The following is a 15177-nucleotide window of genomic DNA, read 5'->3' as shown; positions in this document are numbered from 1 at the left end:
TTGTGTCCGACTCTTTGCGACCCCCTTGTACTGCAGCACGCCAGGCTTCCCTACCCTCTACTATCTCCAGGAACTTGCTCAAACTCATGTCCACTGAGTCAGTGATACCATCCAACCATCTCATCCTCTATCATCCACTTCTACTTTTGCCTTCAGTCTTCCCCAGCATTAGGATCTTTTCCAATGATACCTGTTAAAGGCCCCCCTGGCCCCAGCCTTCCCTTCTGAACGTCCTGGGGGTGTGACCAGTACAGACTTTGCTCTGCAGAGCCCAGGCGCTGTGTTCTGTTCTCTTACCACCACCCCCACCTCTCAGCTCCCTCACCCCTTTTTCTCTTCAGTCTTTCCTTCTTTTCTTTCTCTGTTCACACAGTGTGTTTTCTCTGCAGAGTGGGGGTGCTCAGGGAATTCCAAACCCATCCAGGGTCCAGGAGCCCCGTGCCTCTCAGGACTTCCGTGCACATGAGGTCCAGGCCCCTTACTGGCCTCCTGTGCCTCGCAGCCCAGGGGCGCCCACCCAGCGCCTTCCATCCTCTGCTCTTGTCCTGAGAATGAGACCTCACAGTGGTGGGGGTTTGCCTTCAGGGCACAAACTGCTGAGAGAAGGGACAGCACCCCGTGACAGCACCCCAAGCTGGAAAACACCAGGGCCTCAGCGACCACCCAGGGCGCTGGGAGAGCCTGGGGAGGGAGCAGAGAGTGTAGCCATGGAGGGGTGGTGATACGGCAGAGAAAGACAGAGAATGTTCCAGGGAGGCGGAAGACAGGGCCCAGAGCCCCAACTCCTGGGAGCTCACTCTTCCTCTCTGGGACTCATTTTCCCTTTCCATGAGTGGAACGCACGTTAAAAAAAGAGAATTTTTTTCGGCTGCGCCACAGGTGGGATCTAGTTCCCTGACCCAGGATTGAACCCCGTGCCCCCTGCTTTGGAAGTGTGGAATCTTAACCACTGGACCACCAGGGACAAGCCCCCACACTTTGGCATATTCGGTTCTTTTGGCTTCCCCTGTGATTCAAGGCAAGCCCAGACATGCTGAGGAGCCCCCCAGGTCTGCAGGGTGTAGGAGCCAGGGTGATGAGCAGGAACAAGGAAAGAACAGGAGGAGGGGGGCCCTGCAGGATGGAGCAGAATTGGCCCGTCTCTTGAGTTCTCTGTGTTCTCACAGATTGGCTGTTCTCTGGAACCAGCCTCTTGGGGAGCAGTGGGCAGAGAAGGGGGTATGGGAGTGGGGCCACGGCAAATGTGGCTGTCTGGGAAATGCTCTGAGGCCTAATGAGACTATGTGCACCCCCAGCATTCCAGGTGATGACAAAGCAGGCACTTTAGAGACTCTGGGTTTCTGTCCTTTCCTTTTTTTTTTTTTTTTTCCATTTTCTAACGTTTATTCCAAAAGGGGCTGGTGGAGAACTAGCATTTGCTGAGCATCACTCTGCTCCAGTAGATGCACAATACTTTCAGAAGAACCACATTTCACCTCTGTGTTTTCCATGGAAAGACCTGTGGTTCAGAGCTGTTAGGCATCTTGCTCAGGGTCACACAGGTGGGAAGGGGCAAAAGGCAGCAGATCGAGCCTCCATCTGTGTGGGTCTCAAGCCCTAGATCCTGTCATGTCCTCATGACATGAGGACTTTTCCTCTGAGTGGCTTTTCCTCTGAGTTCTTCAGGGCCCTAGCTTCCTCCAGGATCCCTCAGGGGCACCCCCAGCCAGCAGGGACTTGAGGGAAGCCAGCAGCCAGAGCACTACCCTTCTCGGCCAGCTTGACCAGCATTTGATTGCATGCTGAGAAGAGCCCTTCTGAATTGTACACTCTGCCGTCACCATCCTGAAATACACTTTATTTTTTCGGAGACCATTTTTTTCTTAATTAATTTTTTGTTTTTTCAGCTGTGGTGGGTCTTCGTTGCTGTACACAGGCTTTCTCTAGTTGCAATGAGTGAGGGCTACTCTTCATTGAGGGTCACAGGCTTCTCATTGCAGTGGCTTCTCTTGTGCAGCACAGGCTCTGTGGCATGCAGGCTTCAGTAGTTGCGACTCACGGGCTCTAGAGCACAGGCTCAGCAGTCGTGGTGCACAGGCTTAGTTGCTCCGTGGCATGTGGGATCTTCCCTTACCTGGGATCCAGCTGGTGTCCCTTGCATTGCACTGGACCGCCAGGGAAACCCCATCCTGAAATTTTTAACCATTTTGTTAACAAGGGGCTCGCTTGTTTGTTTTACATCAGGCCCCACAAATTACATAGTCCATCCCACTGAACTGGTTTTCAGGTTAAGTGTCACCTGAGAGGATTTCCTTAACTTGTGGTAGGGGATGCTTGAAGGGACAGGATGTCCTGGCCTGAGCTTAACCCTGTGTTTTCTCTTGCAGCGAGACCATCATGTTTTTGCACCAGATCTTTTACCAAGGCCTGAAGGCCCGCATCTCCAGCTGGCCCACGCTGGTCCTGGGTGAGTAGCAGCCCTGGCAGGGGTCCTCTGCCCCTCCATCCCCACCCTGACCTGGGAAGTCCCTCTACAGTGGCCACCCCCTCCCCACCAAACCCCAGCTGGCAACACTTTTGTCCTTGCAGAATGTACCACAGGGGCCCTTTAAAAACTCCCAGGAACACTCAGAGGGCTCAGAAGAGGAAAAACAAATTGGCAAAAGCTACATTTCTGGGAGGAAGTGATATATTTTTAGTTTATCTGTTTTTCCTTTTTAAAAATAAAATATATGTACCCATTTGAGAAAATTCGAGAATCCAGAAAAGAAGGAAATGGTTAAAAATATCAGCCATAGTTCTGCTTCCCAAAGATAACTACTGTAAACACTTGGGTTTGTTTCCTTCCAATTCTTTTTTCTATGCATAGATCTTGGTGATTTTTTTTCCCATTTTACATAATTGCAAACATACTGAATATAGAATTTGAATCTTACTGTGGGTTTTTTTTTTTTACTTAACATTATTGCATAAGCATTTTCTCAAGCTGAAGCATGCTTTTTGATGACTGTGTAGTGCTCCAGGGCCCTGTGAATCTGCCACTGTCTACGCAGACATCTCCCCCTTCTTGGCTCTTAAATATGCTCTGCCTTTTTGCTGTTACTAGAAACAATAGTGTCTATGTGTGAGGTGGTCTCCATATTAGAGAGCAGTTCCCTGAGATAGGTGTCCAGAGGCTGAATGGCTGAAACAAGGGCGGTGGACTCCCCGCTCTGTACCCACCGTCACATTTCTCTCCAAGTCCTCACTCCTGAGAGTGATGTATAGGAGTGCCTCTCACATCTTGTCTCTCCAACCCTGGGTAGCATCTTCCTTCCACCTAATTCAACAGGAAAAGGTGAGTGTTGTGTCAGTTCTGCTGTGGAGTCAAGGGAAAAGGCTCAGGAAGGTGAAGGGACTGCTGAGAGAGGAGAGGCTCCCCTGCCCACAGGCCAGGAGACTTCCACAGGGAGCGAGTGCTATTTCTATTTCTCTCAGGTCAAAGAGACCCATTTTCTCCAAGGTCAAAAGAAGAAGCAGGTGACTCAGTGGTAAAGAACAGGCCTGCCAATGCAGGAGACACAAGAGCCATGGTTTTATCCTTGGGTCAGAAAGATCCCCTGGAAGAGGAAATGGCAACCTGCTCCTATATTCTTGCCTGAAAAACTCCATGGACAGAGGAGCCTGGCAGGCTACAGCCCATAGGGTCACAAAGAGTTGGACACGACTTAACGACTGAGCAAACACACACATGTACACTAGAAAAAAGAAAAAGGCTGTACTTTCTGTCCTCGTAGGATTGATGAGGTGATCCACTGGATAGGTGGATGCCTTGCATGAGAGCTCCCACTTAGAGTTTGTTACAAGGAAATTTTTTCCTTTTATTGAAATGTAGTTGACTTACAATGTTGTCTTCATTTCAGCTGTACAGCAAAGTGATTCACTTATACCTATGTATATGTTCCTTTTATAATATTCTTTTCCATTATGGTTATTATGGGTTATTGAATATAGTTCCTCGTGCTATACACTGGATGTATGGGTGCTCAGACTCTTTGCAACCCCATGGACTGTAGCCCTCCAGGCTCCTGTGTCCATAGGATTTTCCCGAGAAGAATACTGGAGTGGGTAACCATTTCCTCCTCCAGGGGATCTTCCCTACTCAGGGATCAAACCTGAGTCTCCTATGTCTCCTGCCTTGGCGGGCAGCTTGTTTACCACTGAGCCACCAGGGAAGCCCTGTGCTATACAGTAGGACCTTCTCGTTTATCCGTTCTATATGTAAAAAGTTACAAATGCTAAACCCAAGCTCCCACTCCATCCATCCCCCATCCCCCTCCCCCTTGGCAGCCACAAATCTGTTCCCTAAGTCTGTGAGTCTGTTTCTGTTTTGTATATAAGTTCGTGTCATATTTAGATTCCACATATGAGTGATATCATATGGAGTTTGTCTTTCTCTGTCTGACTTACTTCACTGAGTATAATCATCACTAGCTGCATGGTCTTTCTCTTTAATGGGGTTAGTAAGCTGATGTTTTAGAGCAATGGTCCCCAACCTTTTGGGTACCAGGGACTGATTTCATAGAAAACAGTTTTTCCACGGACCAGGACTGGGGGGATGACTTCAAGATATTTCGAGCACAGTATGTTTATTGTGCATTTTATTTCTAATCTAACACTGCTGCTGATCTGACAGGAGGTGCTGTCCGGGAGGTTGGGGGACCTCTGTTTTAAAGGCTCCATCCCATCCCACCAAGTGTTGAAGGGCAGGCTTGGGCTTTCGAGAGCTGGAAGGACAGGAGGTTGAGACTGACGGGCCAGCAGGGGCTGCAGAGCTGGGAGGGCAGGGACAGGGGACCCACAGGTGAGGGCATAGAGATTCAGGAAAGCATGTCATGAGGTGGAAAGCCCTGGAACAAGGGAGTCGGGAAACCTGGTTCCAAGCCAGCTGCTGACTCACCCTGTGGCCTCTGACAGGTCCCAGTCACAGATGGGACACTCTGGGAGGGAGGCCCCCTGGAGGGAGGAGGGCACTGGGGGGATGTAATTACAACAGAGGCCAAGGGCAACCCCCACAGGCACTCTGGGACCCAGGTGGCCCCTCAGAGAGGTCCCCAGTCGAGGCAGGGGCCGGCCTTCACAGCCCCCTCCCTTACAGTCACGGGCCCAGCTTGTGCAGGGCAGCTTCCTTCGGCAGAGAGCAGTTCCCACGCAGGGAGGACCCAGCTGACAGCCACTGGGACTGGTGACAGCCAGGGAAGAAGCACCTGTGTCCTAAAAGGTGCCCAGGGGGCAGGCACCCCACAGCACCCTCCACACCTGCTTTCTCTGGCCCTCTAGGTGTCAGACTAGATAGGGCTCCAAACCTTGTGGTTCTGATGTGATTGATCCCAGTGCCTGGGGCCTTCCTGTCTCTCCTAGGAGAGGGCGGTGGGGCCAGGGTCAGCTCCAAAGGCAGGGGGTTTCTCTGGGACCTCCCCAGCGGGTCTGGGAAGGCCGAGGGCCTGGGGGAGGGCGTCAGCCCCTCACCGCACATGGAGGGCGCCCCCGCTGCCCACTGAGCCCTGCCTCCTTGCAGCCGACCTGTTCGACATCCTGCTGCCCATGCTCAACATCTACCAGGAGTTCGTGCGCAACCACCAGTACAGCCTGCAGATCCTGGCGCACTGCAAGCAGAACCGCGACTTTGACAAGCTGCTCAAGCACTACGAGGCCAAGCCCGACTGCGAGGAGAGGACGCTGGAGACCTTCCTCACCTACCCCATGTTCCAGGTGCGCCGCCCCGCCTGCCGCCCTGGTAGGGTGCATGCGCACGTGGGTGGCTGGGCGGTGGGGTCAGGAGGGGTGCGAACGGCAGAGAGACTGGCCTGCGGGACAGCCCAGGGGTGGGGGTCGTCCCACCCAAGACCCTGGCTCCAAGTCTGAGATCGGAAGAGTCTGAGATTGGAAGTGCAATGGAGGTCCTTGGTGCTGAGAACCCCTGTCTCTGCGCCCCCATCCCTCTCCGGGGATCTGTCTCTCCCCTGTCTCTCATTTCATCGCCACCTCTCTCCTGCCTCACCTCCCCGCCCCCACAGATCCCCAGGTACATCCTGACGCTGCACGAGCTCCTGGCACACACACCTCATGAGCACGTGGAGCGCAACAGCCTGGACTATGCCAAGTCCAAACTGGAGGAGCTGTCCAGGTAAACCTGCAGCGGGTCCCCACACCAGGGAACCCACATCACGGGGCAGACCCAGGCTTGAGGGTGCCCCCACCGGGAGTTCGCTGAGCCCAAATGGCCAAAACTCATGTTTCTGCTTAAGATTTCGAGGGGTGGGGACCCATAGCCTGTCCCACCTGGAGGCAGAATCCCCAGGAGCAGTCTGAGGGGTTTACGGCTCCAGTCCAGGTGGGCACCGGCCAGATGGGATGGGTGGCTTGCTGTCCCTGGCACAGGTGGGGCCCAGCAAGGGCCTGGGCAGTCAGTGGACCCATCTCCGGGACTCGCAGACTCTCTCTGCCCATTTCCTTGGTTCTCCAGTGTCGATGTGTCAATGCTTGTGGCTGTAGGAGCTCCATGGGGTCCCGAGTGTTGGGCCTTCGTGTATCCCAGGCTCTGTTCAGCAGCAGGCAGTGTCTGTGGGTGGACAGGCGATGGTTGGGCCATTGTCAGAAGCCGAAGCCCCATAGTCAGGGCCTCCCCTGCTTTCCATCAGTCCCTGGGGCGCAGTCTCTGCCCAGGCAGGAGCAGAGGGACCAGGGAGGAGGGATGCCACAGCCAGGCGGTGGGGGAGGGATTCCCCATCTGTGGGGGCGGGGCGGTGTGGAGGGAAGGAGCTTCAGACTCTAGTGTTTTCTGAAGGGGGAACCCACTAGAGTTTCTGATGGATGAGATAAGAGGACAGAGAGAGAACCTGGGAGTCGAAAGGGAGTCTGAGCCTGAGCAGCCTGAAGGATGGCACTGCCACGATGCAAGGTGTAGAAGCTGCTGGAGAGGCAGGTTGAAGGGGTCTGCTTTGCTTCATGGGAGCTTTATTGGGGGTGTGTTGGGCCTGAGATGGACGACAGCAGTGGAGATGACAAGGAGAGAGAGTCTGTGTTTGAGTCTGGAGTTTAGGGAGGCGAGATGGAACAGGTCATCAGCTCAGACATGGTATTTAAAGTCACCAGCTGGGACTTCCCTGGCAGTCCAGAGATTAAGACTCTGCACTTGCACTGCGGGAGGTGTGGGTTCGATCCCTAGGCAGGGAACTAAGATCCTGCATACCACGTAGTGCAGCCAAAATTTTTTTTTAAAAGTCACAAGATTGATGAGATCACCAAGGGAGTGAGTTTAAGCAGGAATGAGGTATGAACCAAAGGCTGAGCCCTGGGGCATTCACCAGTGGAGGCCAAGAGGTGAGGAAGGGCCTTATGGTCAGAGACTGGATGGGTCTGCAGCGGGTGGGGCTCAGCCACCAGCCCCTCTGGAGCCCCGCCCACCACCCAGAGCCCTAAACAGCTTCCCGAGTTCAACAAGTGGAACTTGTTGGGCAGCTGGGCAGAGGGAGGACCAATCTGGACTGGGGCAGGGCACAGACCCCACAGTGAAGAATTCGGGAGAAGGTGTAAGCAGGACGTGACTGCAGACTAACAGAACCGTTGTGGGGTGTGGACCCCAGTTCTCTCGGGCCCCAGGGAGTCAGTACAGTGTACTCTTCCCCAGGGAGAAGATGTGGACCCCCACTGTGAGTTCCTGGACCCTGTGGGATGCCCTGTCCCAGTGCAGGCAGGGGTACAGGAGGCACGTGGGTACCAGGGAACTTGGCCCAAGACCCCAGTCCCCTCTCCCCCCTGGTGCTGGGTGTACTGACTGCTCTTCCTTTGTCCCCCCACCCATCACCTGCACCTGGTCCTGAGCCCAGCCTGAGAAGCACAGAAGAGGGTTTTCCCATGTGATAGCAGCCCTTTCATCCTCCTCCTACCTTCCCTGGGGCCTGAGGAAAGCTGCAGCCTGACTAGAAGCCAGAAGATAACCAGCCCCTCCCTCGCCAGCCTCAGAGCCCTGCACCCCTCACCTCTGGGGGCCTTTGTCCCACTTCCTCTCCTGAACTCCTCACTCCTAGTCTCCAGGGTAACCCAGGTCATCACTTCCAGTTCCCCCAGGAGCCTCAGGCCCTGGAAACCCCAGGCCGCCTTCCCAGAGTCGCCCCCAGCTTCCCTAACCTAGGCTCCCCCATCACAGACTGCAACCTGGGTCTGCCGTTTACCCTGAGCTGCTGCAGTTTATACACGTCCAACAGCCATCCCTAGGTGGCTCAGGGGTAAAGAGCCCGCCTGCCAGGGGCAGAGATGTAGGAGACCCAAGTTCGATCCCTGGGTCCAGAAGACCCCTTGGAGGAGAAAATGGCAACCCACTGCAGTATTCTTGCCTGGAGAATCTCACGGACACAGGAGGCTGGCTGGCTATAGTTTACAGGGTCCCAAAGAGTCAGACATGACTTGGCGACTAAATAACAAAGATTTTTTTTTTTTTTTAATGTGGAGCATTTTTTAAAGTCTTTATTGAATTTGTTACACTATTGCTTCTGTTTTATGTTCGGGTTTTTTATGCTGAGTTTGACGGCACCTGGGATCTTAGCTCCCTGACCAGGGATCAAACCTGCATTTCCTGAATTGGATTGTGAAGTTTCAGCCACAGGACCGCCAGGGAGTCCACCCCCTCATTTTGAGCACCTCTAGCCTCTTCAGCCAGTCCCCCACTCTGTGCAAGAGAGAGGGTTATGATTGCCTTGGGCTGCTTCCAAAAGTGAAGTACTTTTGGAGGCTGGAGAAAGGATGGCTACTTCCATCCACAGAACTACCTGAAAGGTCCCTCCCTGGCCCGTGCCCATGTGTTTTCCTGAAGAAGGCTAAGGCCTGGAAAGAGAAGAGCGTTGCTGGGAAGGTGGGGGTGGGATGGGTAGAAAACCAAAGCTTCTAAGGCAGAGACCTCATCTCGATGCCCCAGTCTGATAGCCAGCAAAAATGACAAGTTATCATGTATCACCTTTTTTTTACAATAACATTTTGCAGTGATAAGGGCAGTGGTCACCACCTTTTATTCAAGCACCTGTCACTGCATGAGGTCAGCCCATGCAATACATCATTTTCCATCCTCAGCCCAACAGTTACAAATGGGAAGCTAAGTATTTGAGGGGTTGAGTAATGTGTTTAGCATCAATCACACTGATTCCCCTGTTCACAGCTCCAGCTGCACCCATGTCATCTCTCATTGTTACGGGGTTTGAATTGCATCATGTCTACGAGAGAACTCTGTTAACCACTGAATACTCGTCAGCTCTCTGAGTGGTATCTTACTTGTGGAATTTCAGGCATCAACAAACAAAGAGGAGGCTTTGTGCTTTCCTTAGAATAGGTGGGGTACTTTTTCCAGACCTCCTTCCAAAAATATATATATATATTCACTACTTTCCTAAGACTCCTGGGAACACATGGAGGGTCTTAGCAAAGTTGTTAACTCACTCCTACCTTTTCCCACCAATGCTATTTTTAAAAAGCAGTTAAGTACTGCCACCTTGTGGAGAGGAGCAGTGTTGCAGCAGTCAGAACCAGAACAGAAAGTTGCAAGTGTTCTCAGATGAAGGGGCAAACTGTGTCTTGCTTAAACCTCCTAGTCGTGCTGGAGCCTATAGAAATAAACTGCAGTCAGTCTTTCCTTGAGCCAACTGGATTGCCAAGTTGGCAATCCAAAAATAAGGCATTCTGGAACCCAAACATTAAGGAAACCACTATATAAAGAGTGTGCAAGGGGGGAGAAGGAGGTGTGACAAATTGAGATAGTAGCATTGACATATACACACTAGCACATGTAAAATAGCTAGTGGGAAGCTGCTGCATAGCACAGGAGCTTAGCTCAGTGCTCTGTGATAATCTGGAGGGTGGGTTGGGGCAGTGGGAGGGAGGATCTAGAGGGAAGGGACATATATGTATGTGTATAGCTGATTCATCCGAATATTACTACTGGAAAAACCATAGCTTTGCCTATACAGACCTTTGTCAGCAAAGTGATGTCTTTGCTTTTTCATACGCTGTTTAGGTTGGCCATAGCTTTCCTTACAAGGAGCAAGAGTCTTTTAATTTCATGGCTGCAGTCACTGTCTGCAATGATTTTGGAGCCCAAGAAAATAGTCTGTCACTGTTTCCACATTTTCCCCCTTCTATTTGGCATGACTCATTGGAAAAGATCCTGATGCTGAAAAGATTGAGGGCAGGAGAAGAAGGAAGCAACAGAGGATGAGACAGTTGGATGGCATCATCGACTTGATGAACATGAGTTTAAGCAAACTCTGGGAGGTAGAGGAGGACAGGGAAGCCTGGTGTTCTGCAGTCCATGGGGTCACAAAGAGTTGCATACAACTGAGCGACTGAACAACAACAACAAATAGCTGATTCAGATTATTATATCGCTAAAGCGACTGTCGGAGAAGGCAATGGCAACCCACTCCAGTACTCTTGGCTGGAAAATCCCACGGGCAGAGGAGCCTGGTAGGCTGCAGTCCATGGGGTCACGAAGAGTTGGACACGACTGATCGACTTCACTTTCACTTTTCACTTTCATGCATTGGAGAAGGAAATGGCAATCCACTCCAGTGTTCTTGCCTGGAGAATCCCAGGGATGGGGGAGCCTGGTGGGCTGCCGTCTATGGGGTCGCACAGAGTCGGACACGACTGAAGTGACTTAGCAGCAGCAAAGCAACCATACTCCAATTTCAAATTTTAATTAATCTTTTTAAAAGAACGTGCAGAGGGGAGAAACAAGCACATTTCCCCGAGGCAGGAAAGAGCTTGGTTTGTTCTCTGGATGGAAATGAGACCAGTGGTGGGGTAAGAGGCAAGCAATGAAGAAAGGATGTCTGCTATAAGCCCATCTTCCTCCCAGCTCTGCTGTCTCTCTTCCATGTGGGTCAGACCGTCTTTCTCAGCCTCCCAGAGCTGTTGGAAAATTAGAGGAGCCCGCCCTGTAAAGTGCACACACACAGCGGGCTCTCCGTGTAAGTAGGCTCTCTCACCTTTGGTGATCACAGATTCTACCTGAGAATCCAGGCTGTCTTCCCAGGTCTAGCCAGAGACCCAGCATTGCATCCTCCCTGGGAGGTGGGGGCCGCTGGTCTCTGACTGTTCATCCTCACAGGATAATGCACGATGAAGTCAGTGAGACCGAGAACATCCGGAAAAACCTGGCCATTGAACGCATGATCATTGAAGGCTGTGAGATCCTCCTGGACACCAGCCAGACCTTTGTGAGACAAGGTATGGCCTCTGTACCCTGCATCCCCCATCCATCCCCGGCCAGGTGGGCTCCGGCAGCGGGAGGCAGGCCACATTCAGGAACACCATCAGTTGGCTCAGCTGCCACGTGCTAAAGCCTGCCGGCATGACTGCGGCATGTTCCGGGCCTGCCGGGGGAAATGTGACAGCTATATGTAGACGGCGGTGTCTATACATATAGATGCTGATATTGTCAGTTTTCACAGTTTCCTTGTCTCCAGATGTAAACACAATTCTTCCCAGATGGCCTTGGTTTGTCTACTGTATACCATCGTAAACACTGACATGTCCTTTGAGGGAGAGAATACGGGGTGGAGCATGAGGCCAGGCTCTGACTGGCCCCGTGAGTCACAAGTAGTTGCAGTGTCGAGGTGGCGTTGGCGAGGGTCAGTCCCTCTGTCCTGTGCTTGGCCTCCTTGGCCTCTTGGGGAGGCCGTGATCACAGTGGTTCTGGGTGCGGTCCCCTTACTCTTAGGCTTCAGCTAACCTTGGGGACACTGTTGAGAGGCTCAGCCCTATTGAGAAGGGTGGGTGAAGCTCTCTGGGGCCCAAGGAACTGACTTCCAACTTGGGGATGTTAGAGCAACAATGCCTTTAAGGTCAGCTGGTTCAGATTCGACAGCCTGTGGGAAATTCAGTGTCTGCTGTTGTGCCCCAGAGGTGATGCCTCAGGATGGACCTCAGCCTTCCTTCCTTCCTTCCTCCCTTCCTTCCATCTTGTCCTGGAGGTTTCTGACTACATGAAAGGCTGGCCTGAGCAGCTGTCACTGGTCCCCGCTGCTCCTGGCCTGAACCCCCTCTACTGGGAGCTTGTTCTGAGCCCCTGTGTCCTTCCCCTGGGTCCACCCCGGGACCTGCTGACCCCAGAGCCAGCCTAGCCTGTGACCCACTCCCCTGAGCTGTGCTGTGCGCAAACTGAGGGGATGGGCTGGACCTGGAGATCAGACAGGGAGCCCAACAAGCCCTTTCTCATTTATTCTGTCTCACAACGCCCATGGATGCCTGCCCTATTCATGCCAGTCCAGCTCAGGTCTCCAGGGATGCCCAGAGAACCTGCCCCTCCCTCCAGAGCTGAATGTGCAAGGGAAAGGGGCTCAGGATACAGGAAAGAGGGTCCGTGCAGTGATAAATGTGGGCAGGAGGCAGAGTGGTGGCCCAGAGTGGGACTAGGGGGAATCAGGGAGGGCTTCCTGGGGAAGTGGCATTGGACTCTGCAGCAGAACACGCTGTGATCAATTGGTCATGTCTACAGTGGCTGCATGTGGCAGCAGGGACTTAGTGTGTCTTATCAATCTCTCTAGGCCATAGCCAGCTCCCCACTTCTTCAGTCTCCTGCCACCCCCAGGCCCCAGCCTAGTCCTGCATTCTCACCCCAGGGGCCATGTCCTTCAGGGTTCCTTTGCTTTCTAAGGCCCTGGCCCTGGCTGGATGGGTCAAAGTTCTGGCATGGAGCTTCTCTCGTTATCACCCGCCCCCCCTGAACCCCACCATGTGGCCCCAAGGAGGGGCTGGAGGGGGTGTCTGAGTCACCTGTCTGCTACCAGGAGCCAGGGTCACCTTGTCCCACTGCCATGGCCACTGGCATCGCCACCCACATGCAGCTTCAAAGCTGGCTCAGAGGCACAGGTTGTCCTGGGAGATGGACTCAGGGTCTCTCCTCCGTCTGCAGGGTCCCTCATCCAGGTGCCCATGTCCGAGAAGGGCAAGATCACCAGGGGGCGCCTGGGGTCCCTTTCCCTGAAGAAGGAGGGCGAGAGGCAGTGCTTCCTGTTTTCTAAGCACCTGATCATCTGCACCAGAGGCTCTGGTGGAAAGCTTCACCTGACTAAGGTAAGGATGGCCAGGGCTGGGGAGCTGCTGGGGCTGGAGATCGGACACTACACTGACCTGGGAGTCCTGACCGACCCCAACCAGGGCCCAGACAGTGGGCAGGGACGTCAGAGATGCTCGAGTGTACACACACACACACACGCGCGCTGACTGGTCCAACTGGAAGCTTGGAATGAGCGAACCATTCATGGGTTTTCTACTGTAGAAGTCATGGGAAATGGGAAAGTGAGTTCGAAGATGCCCAAAGGCGCCCCCACAGCTGGGAGCTGGGACAGAGGAGCCAGGGGGTTCAGAGAAGCTCTTTCTTAAATTTTTATTTATTTATTTTTAATTTCTTTATTTTTGACTGTGCTGGATCTTTGTTGTTGAGAATGGGCTTTTCTTAGTTTTGGCAAGTGGGGACTGCTCTCTGTTGCAGTGCCTGGGCTTCTCATTGCAGTGGCTTCTCTTGCTGCAGAACACAGACTCCAGGGCCCACAGGCTTAAGTAATTGCAGCATATGGGCTCAGCAGTTGTGAGTCCTGGGGTCTAGAGCACAGGCTTAGTAGCTATGGTGCACGGGCTTTGTTGCTCCGAAGCATGTACGATCTTCCTGGACCGGGGATTGGACCCGTGTCTCCTTCATTGGAAGGCAGGATTCTTACCACTGGACTACCAGAAAAGTCCCCAGATAAGCCCTTAAAAGTCCCGTAGGTGTATGTGAGGGGCCAGTGGAGGATGGTCACATCTGGCTGAGGCAGAGCAGCACCCAGAGCCTTTTTCTCATTTCCAACCAAAAAGGAGTTCGGACAGCACCCGTTCCTAACGCCTTTGGGCACTCACCCCCTGCCAGCACCCCAGGCAGAAGCTACCACTCCCCAACATGGCACATGGCTTATCCCACTGCTGAGAGCTCAGGATTTGATCCCACTTCTGTCTCTTACACTGTGTGAGCCGGGACACTTCCCATGCTGGTCTGCACCTCACTTTCTTATCTGCTTTGAAATAAAGGTGGCTGTCCTCACCAGAGGCATGCACAGATGCAGGGAGGTGCCCATAGACCTGCTCTGGGAGCTGTGATGCCCCTGCCTCTGTAGCGACAGCCTCCCCAAGCTGTGTTCATCCCCGTGAAGGCTCGCTTCAGCAGATTTCAAGTCTGAACATGCTGTGGCCTGGAGAGGGCCAGAAGGAGCCCTTAATTAAAGTAGAACATCAGGGAAACCATTCTTCCAGACCCTGGACGCCTAGCCCATAGCCTCCTGCAGCGCTAATAGATCAAGCAATGGCTTCGGGGAACCTACTGCTTATGTTAACATGTCGACAAATTAGTTGGTCGGCTGCACGGGGGGAAATTAATTTACAAACATGGAATACTCCAGTTTCAACCAAATTGTGGGTCAAGGAAAGCATTCATTATTTATTAGCTCTGGAGTTTCTTTTAGGAAGATCTCTGTCCAGACTGGAGGAATGGTTCCTCCAGCAGGTGGGAGTCAGTAGGGGTGGTTTGGACCGGAGACTTGAAGGCAGCTTTTCAATATGAAAGCGCATGCCTTTGTGTTTGTTCATTTTATCTTATTTTGGTTTGAGAGGTTGTTTATTTGTTTGAGCTTTAAACATCTCTTAGCATACTGGTAAAGGTGGAATCTGAGCACTACTCAAATTCTAGCCCTGCTACTTAGCCGTGAGTGGCCTTACTAAGCCCCAGTTTGCATGTATACTCAGTCACTAATGTCTAATTCTTTGCAACCCCATGGACTGCAGCATACCAGGCTTCCCTGTCCTTCACTATCTCCTAGAGTTTGCTCAAACTCCTGTCCATTGAGTTGGTGATGCCATCCAACCATCTCATCCTCTGTTGCCCACTTCGCCTCCTGCCCTCAGTCTTTCCCAACATCGGGGTCTTTTCCAAGAGTTGGCTGTTCGCATCAGGTGGCCAAAATATTGAAACTTCAGCTTCAGCATATGTCCTTCCAACGAATAGTCAGAGTTGATTTCCTTTAGGATTAACTTGTTTGATCTCCTTGCTGTCCAAGGGACTCTCAAGAGTCTTCTCCAGCACCACAGTTTGAAAGCATCAGTTCTTTGGCTCTCAGCCTTCTTCATGTCCAACTTTCA

General features: G+C 52.6%; 1 protein-coding gene across 5 annotated transcripts in view; it reads left to right on the top strand.

Moving 5' to 3' along the window:
• Nucleotides 1-15177, top strand: part of RASGRF1 (Ras protein specific guanine nucleotide releasing factor 1) — a 102278-nt gene that overhangs the window by 42934 nt on the left and 44167 nt on the right. For all 5 annotated transcript variants that reach the window (XR_009492044.1, XM_024981793.2, NM_001191457.1 and 2 more), the window contains exons 6-10: nucleotides 2367-2446; nucleotides 5537-5730; nucleotides 6036-6145; nucleotides 11117-11235; nucleotides 12923-13083. Coding sequence is in view for 4 of the 5 variants with exons in the window: in XM_024981793.2 (XP_024837561.1) it covers nucleotides 2367-2446; nucleotides 5537-5730; nucleotides 6036-6145; nucleotides 11117-11235; nucleotides 12923-13083 (664 nt within the window). In the remaining variant the exon portion in view is untranslated. The remainder of the gene's footprint in view (nucleotides 1-2366; nucleotides 2447-5536; nucleotides 5731-6035; nucleotides 6146-11116; nucleotides 11236-12922; nucleotides 13084-15177) is intronic.

The sequence above is a fragment of the Bos taurus genome, chromosome 21 (assembly GCF_002263795.3).
Source record: "Bos taurus isolate L1 Dominette 01449 registration number 42190680 breed Hereford chromosome 21, ARS-UCD2.0, whole genome shotgun sequence".
NCBI lineage: Eukaryota > Metazoa > Chordata > Mammalia > Artiodactyla > Bovidae > Bos > Bos taurus.
This window is presented reverse-complemented; position numbering and strand designations above follow the sequence as displayed.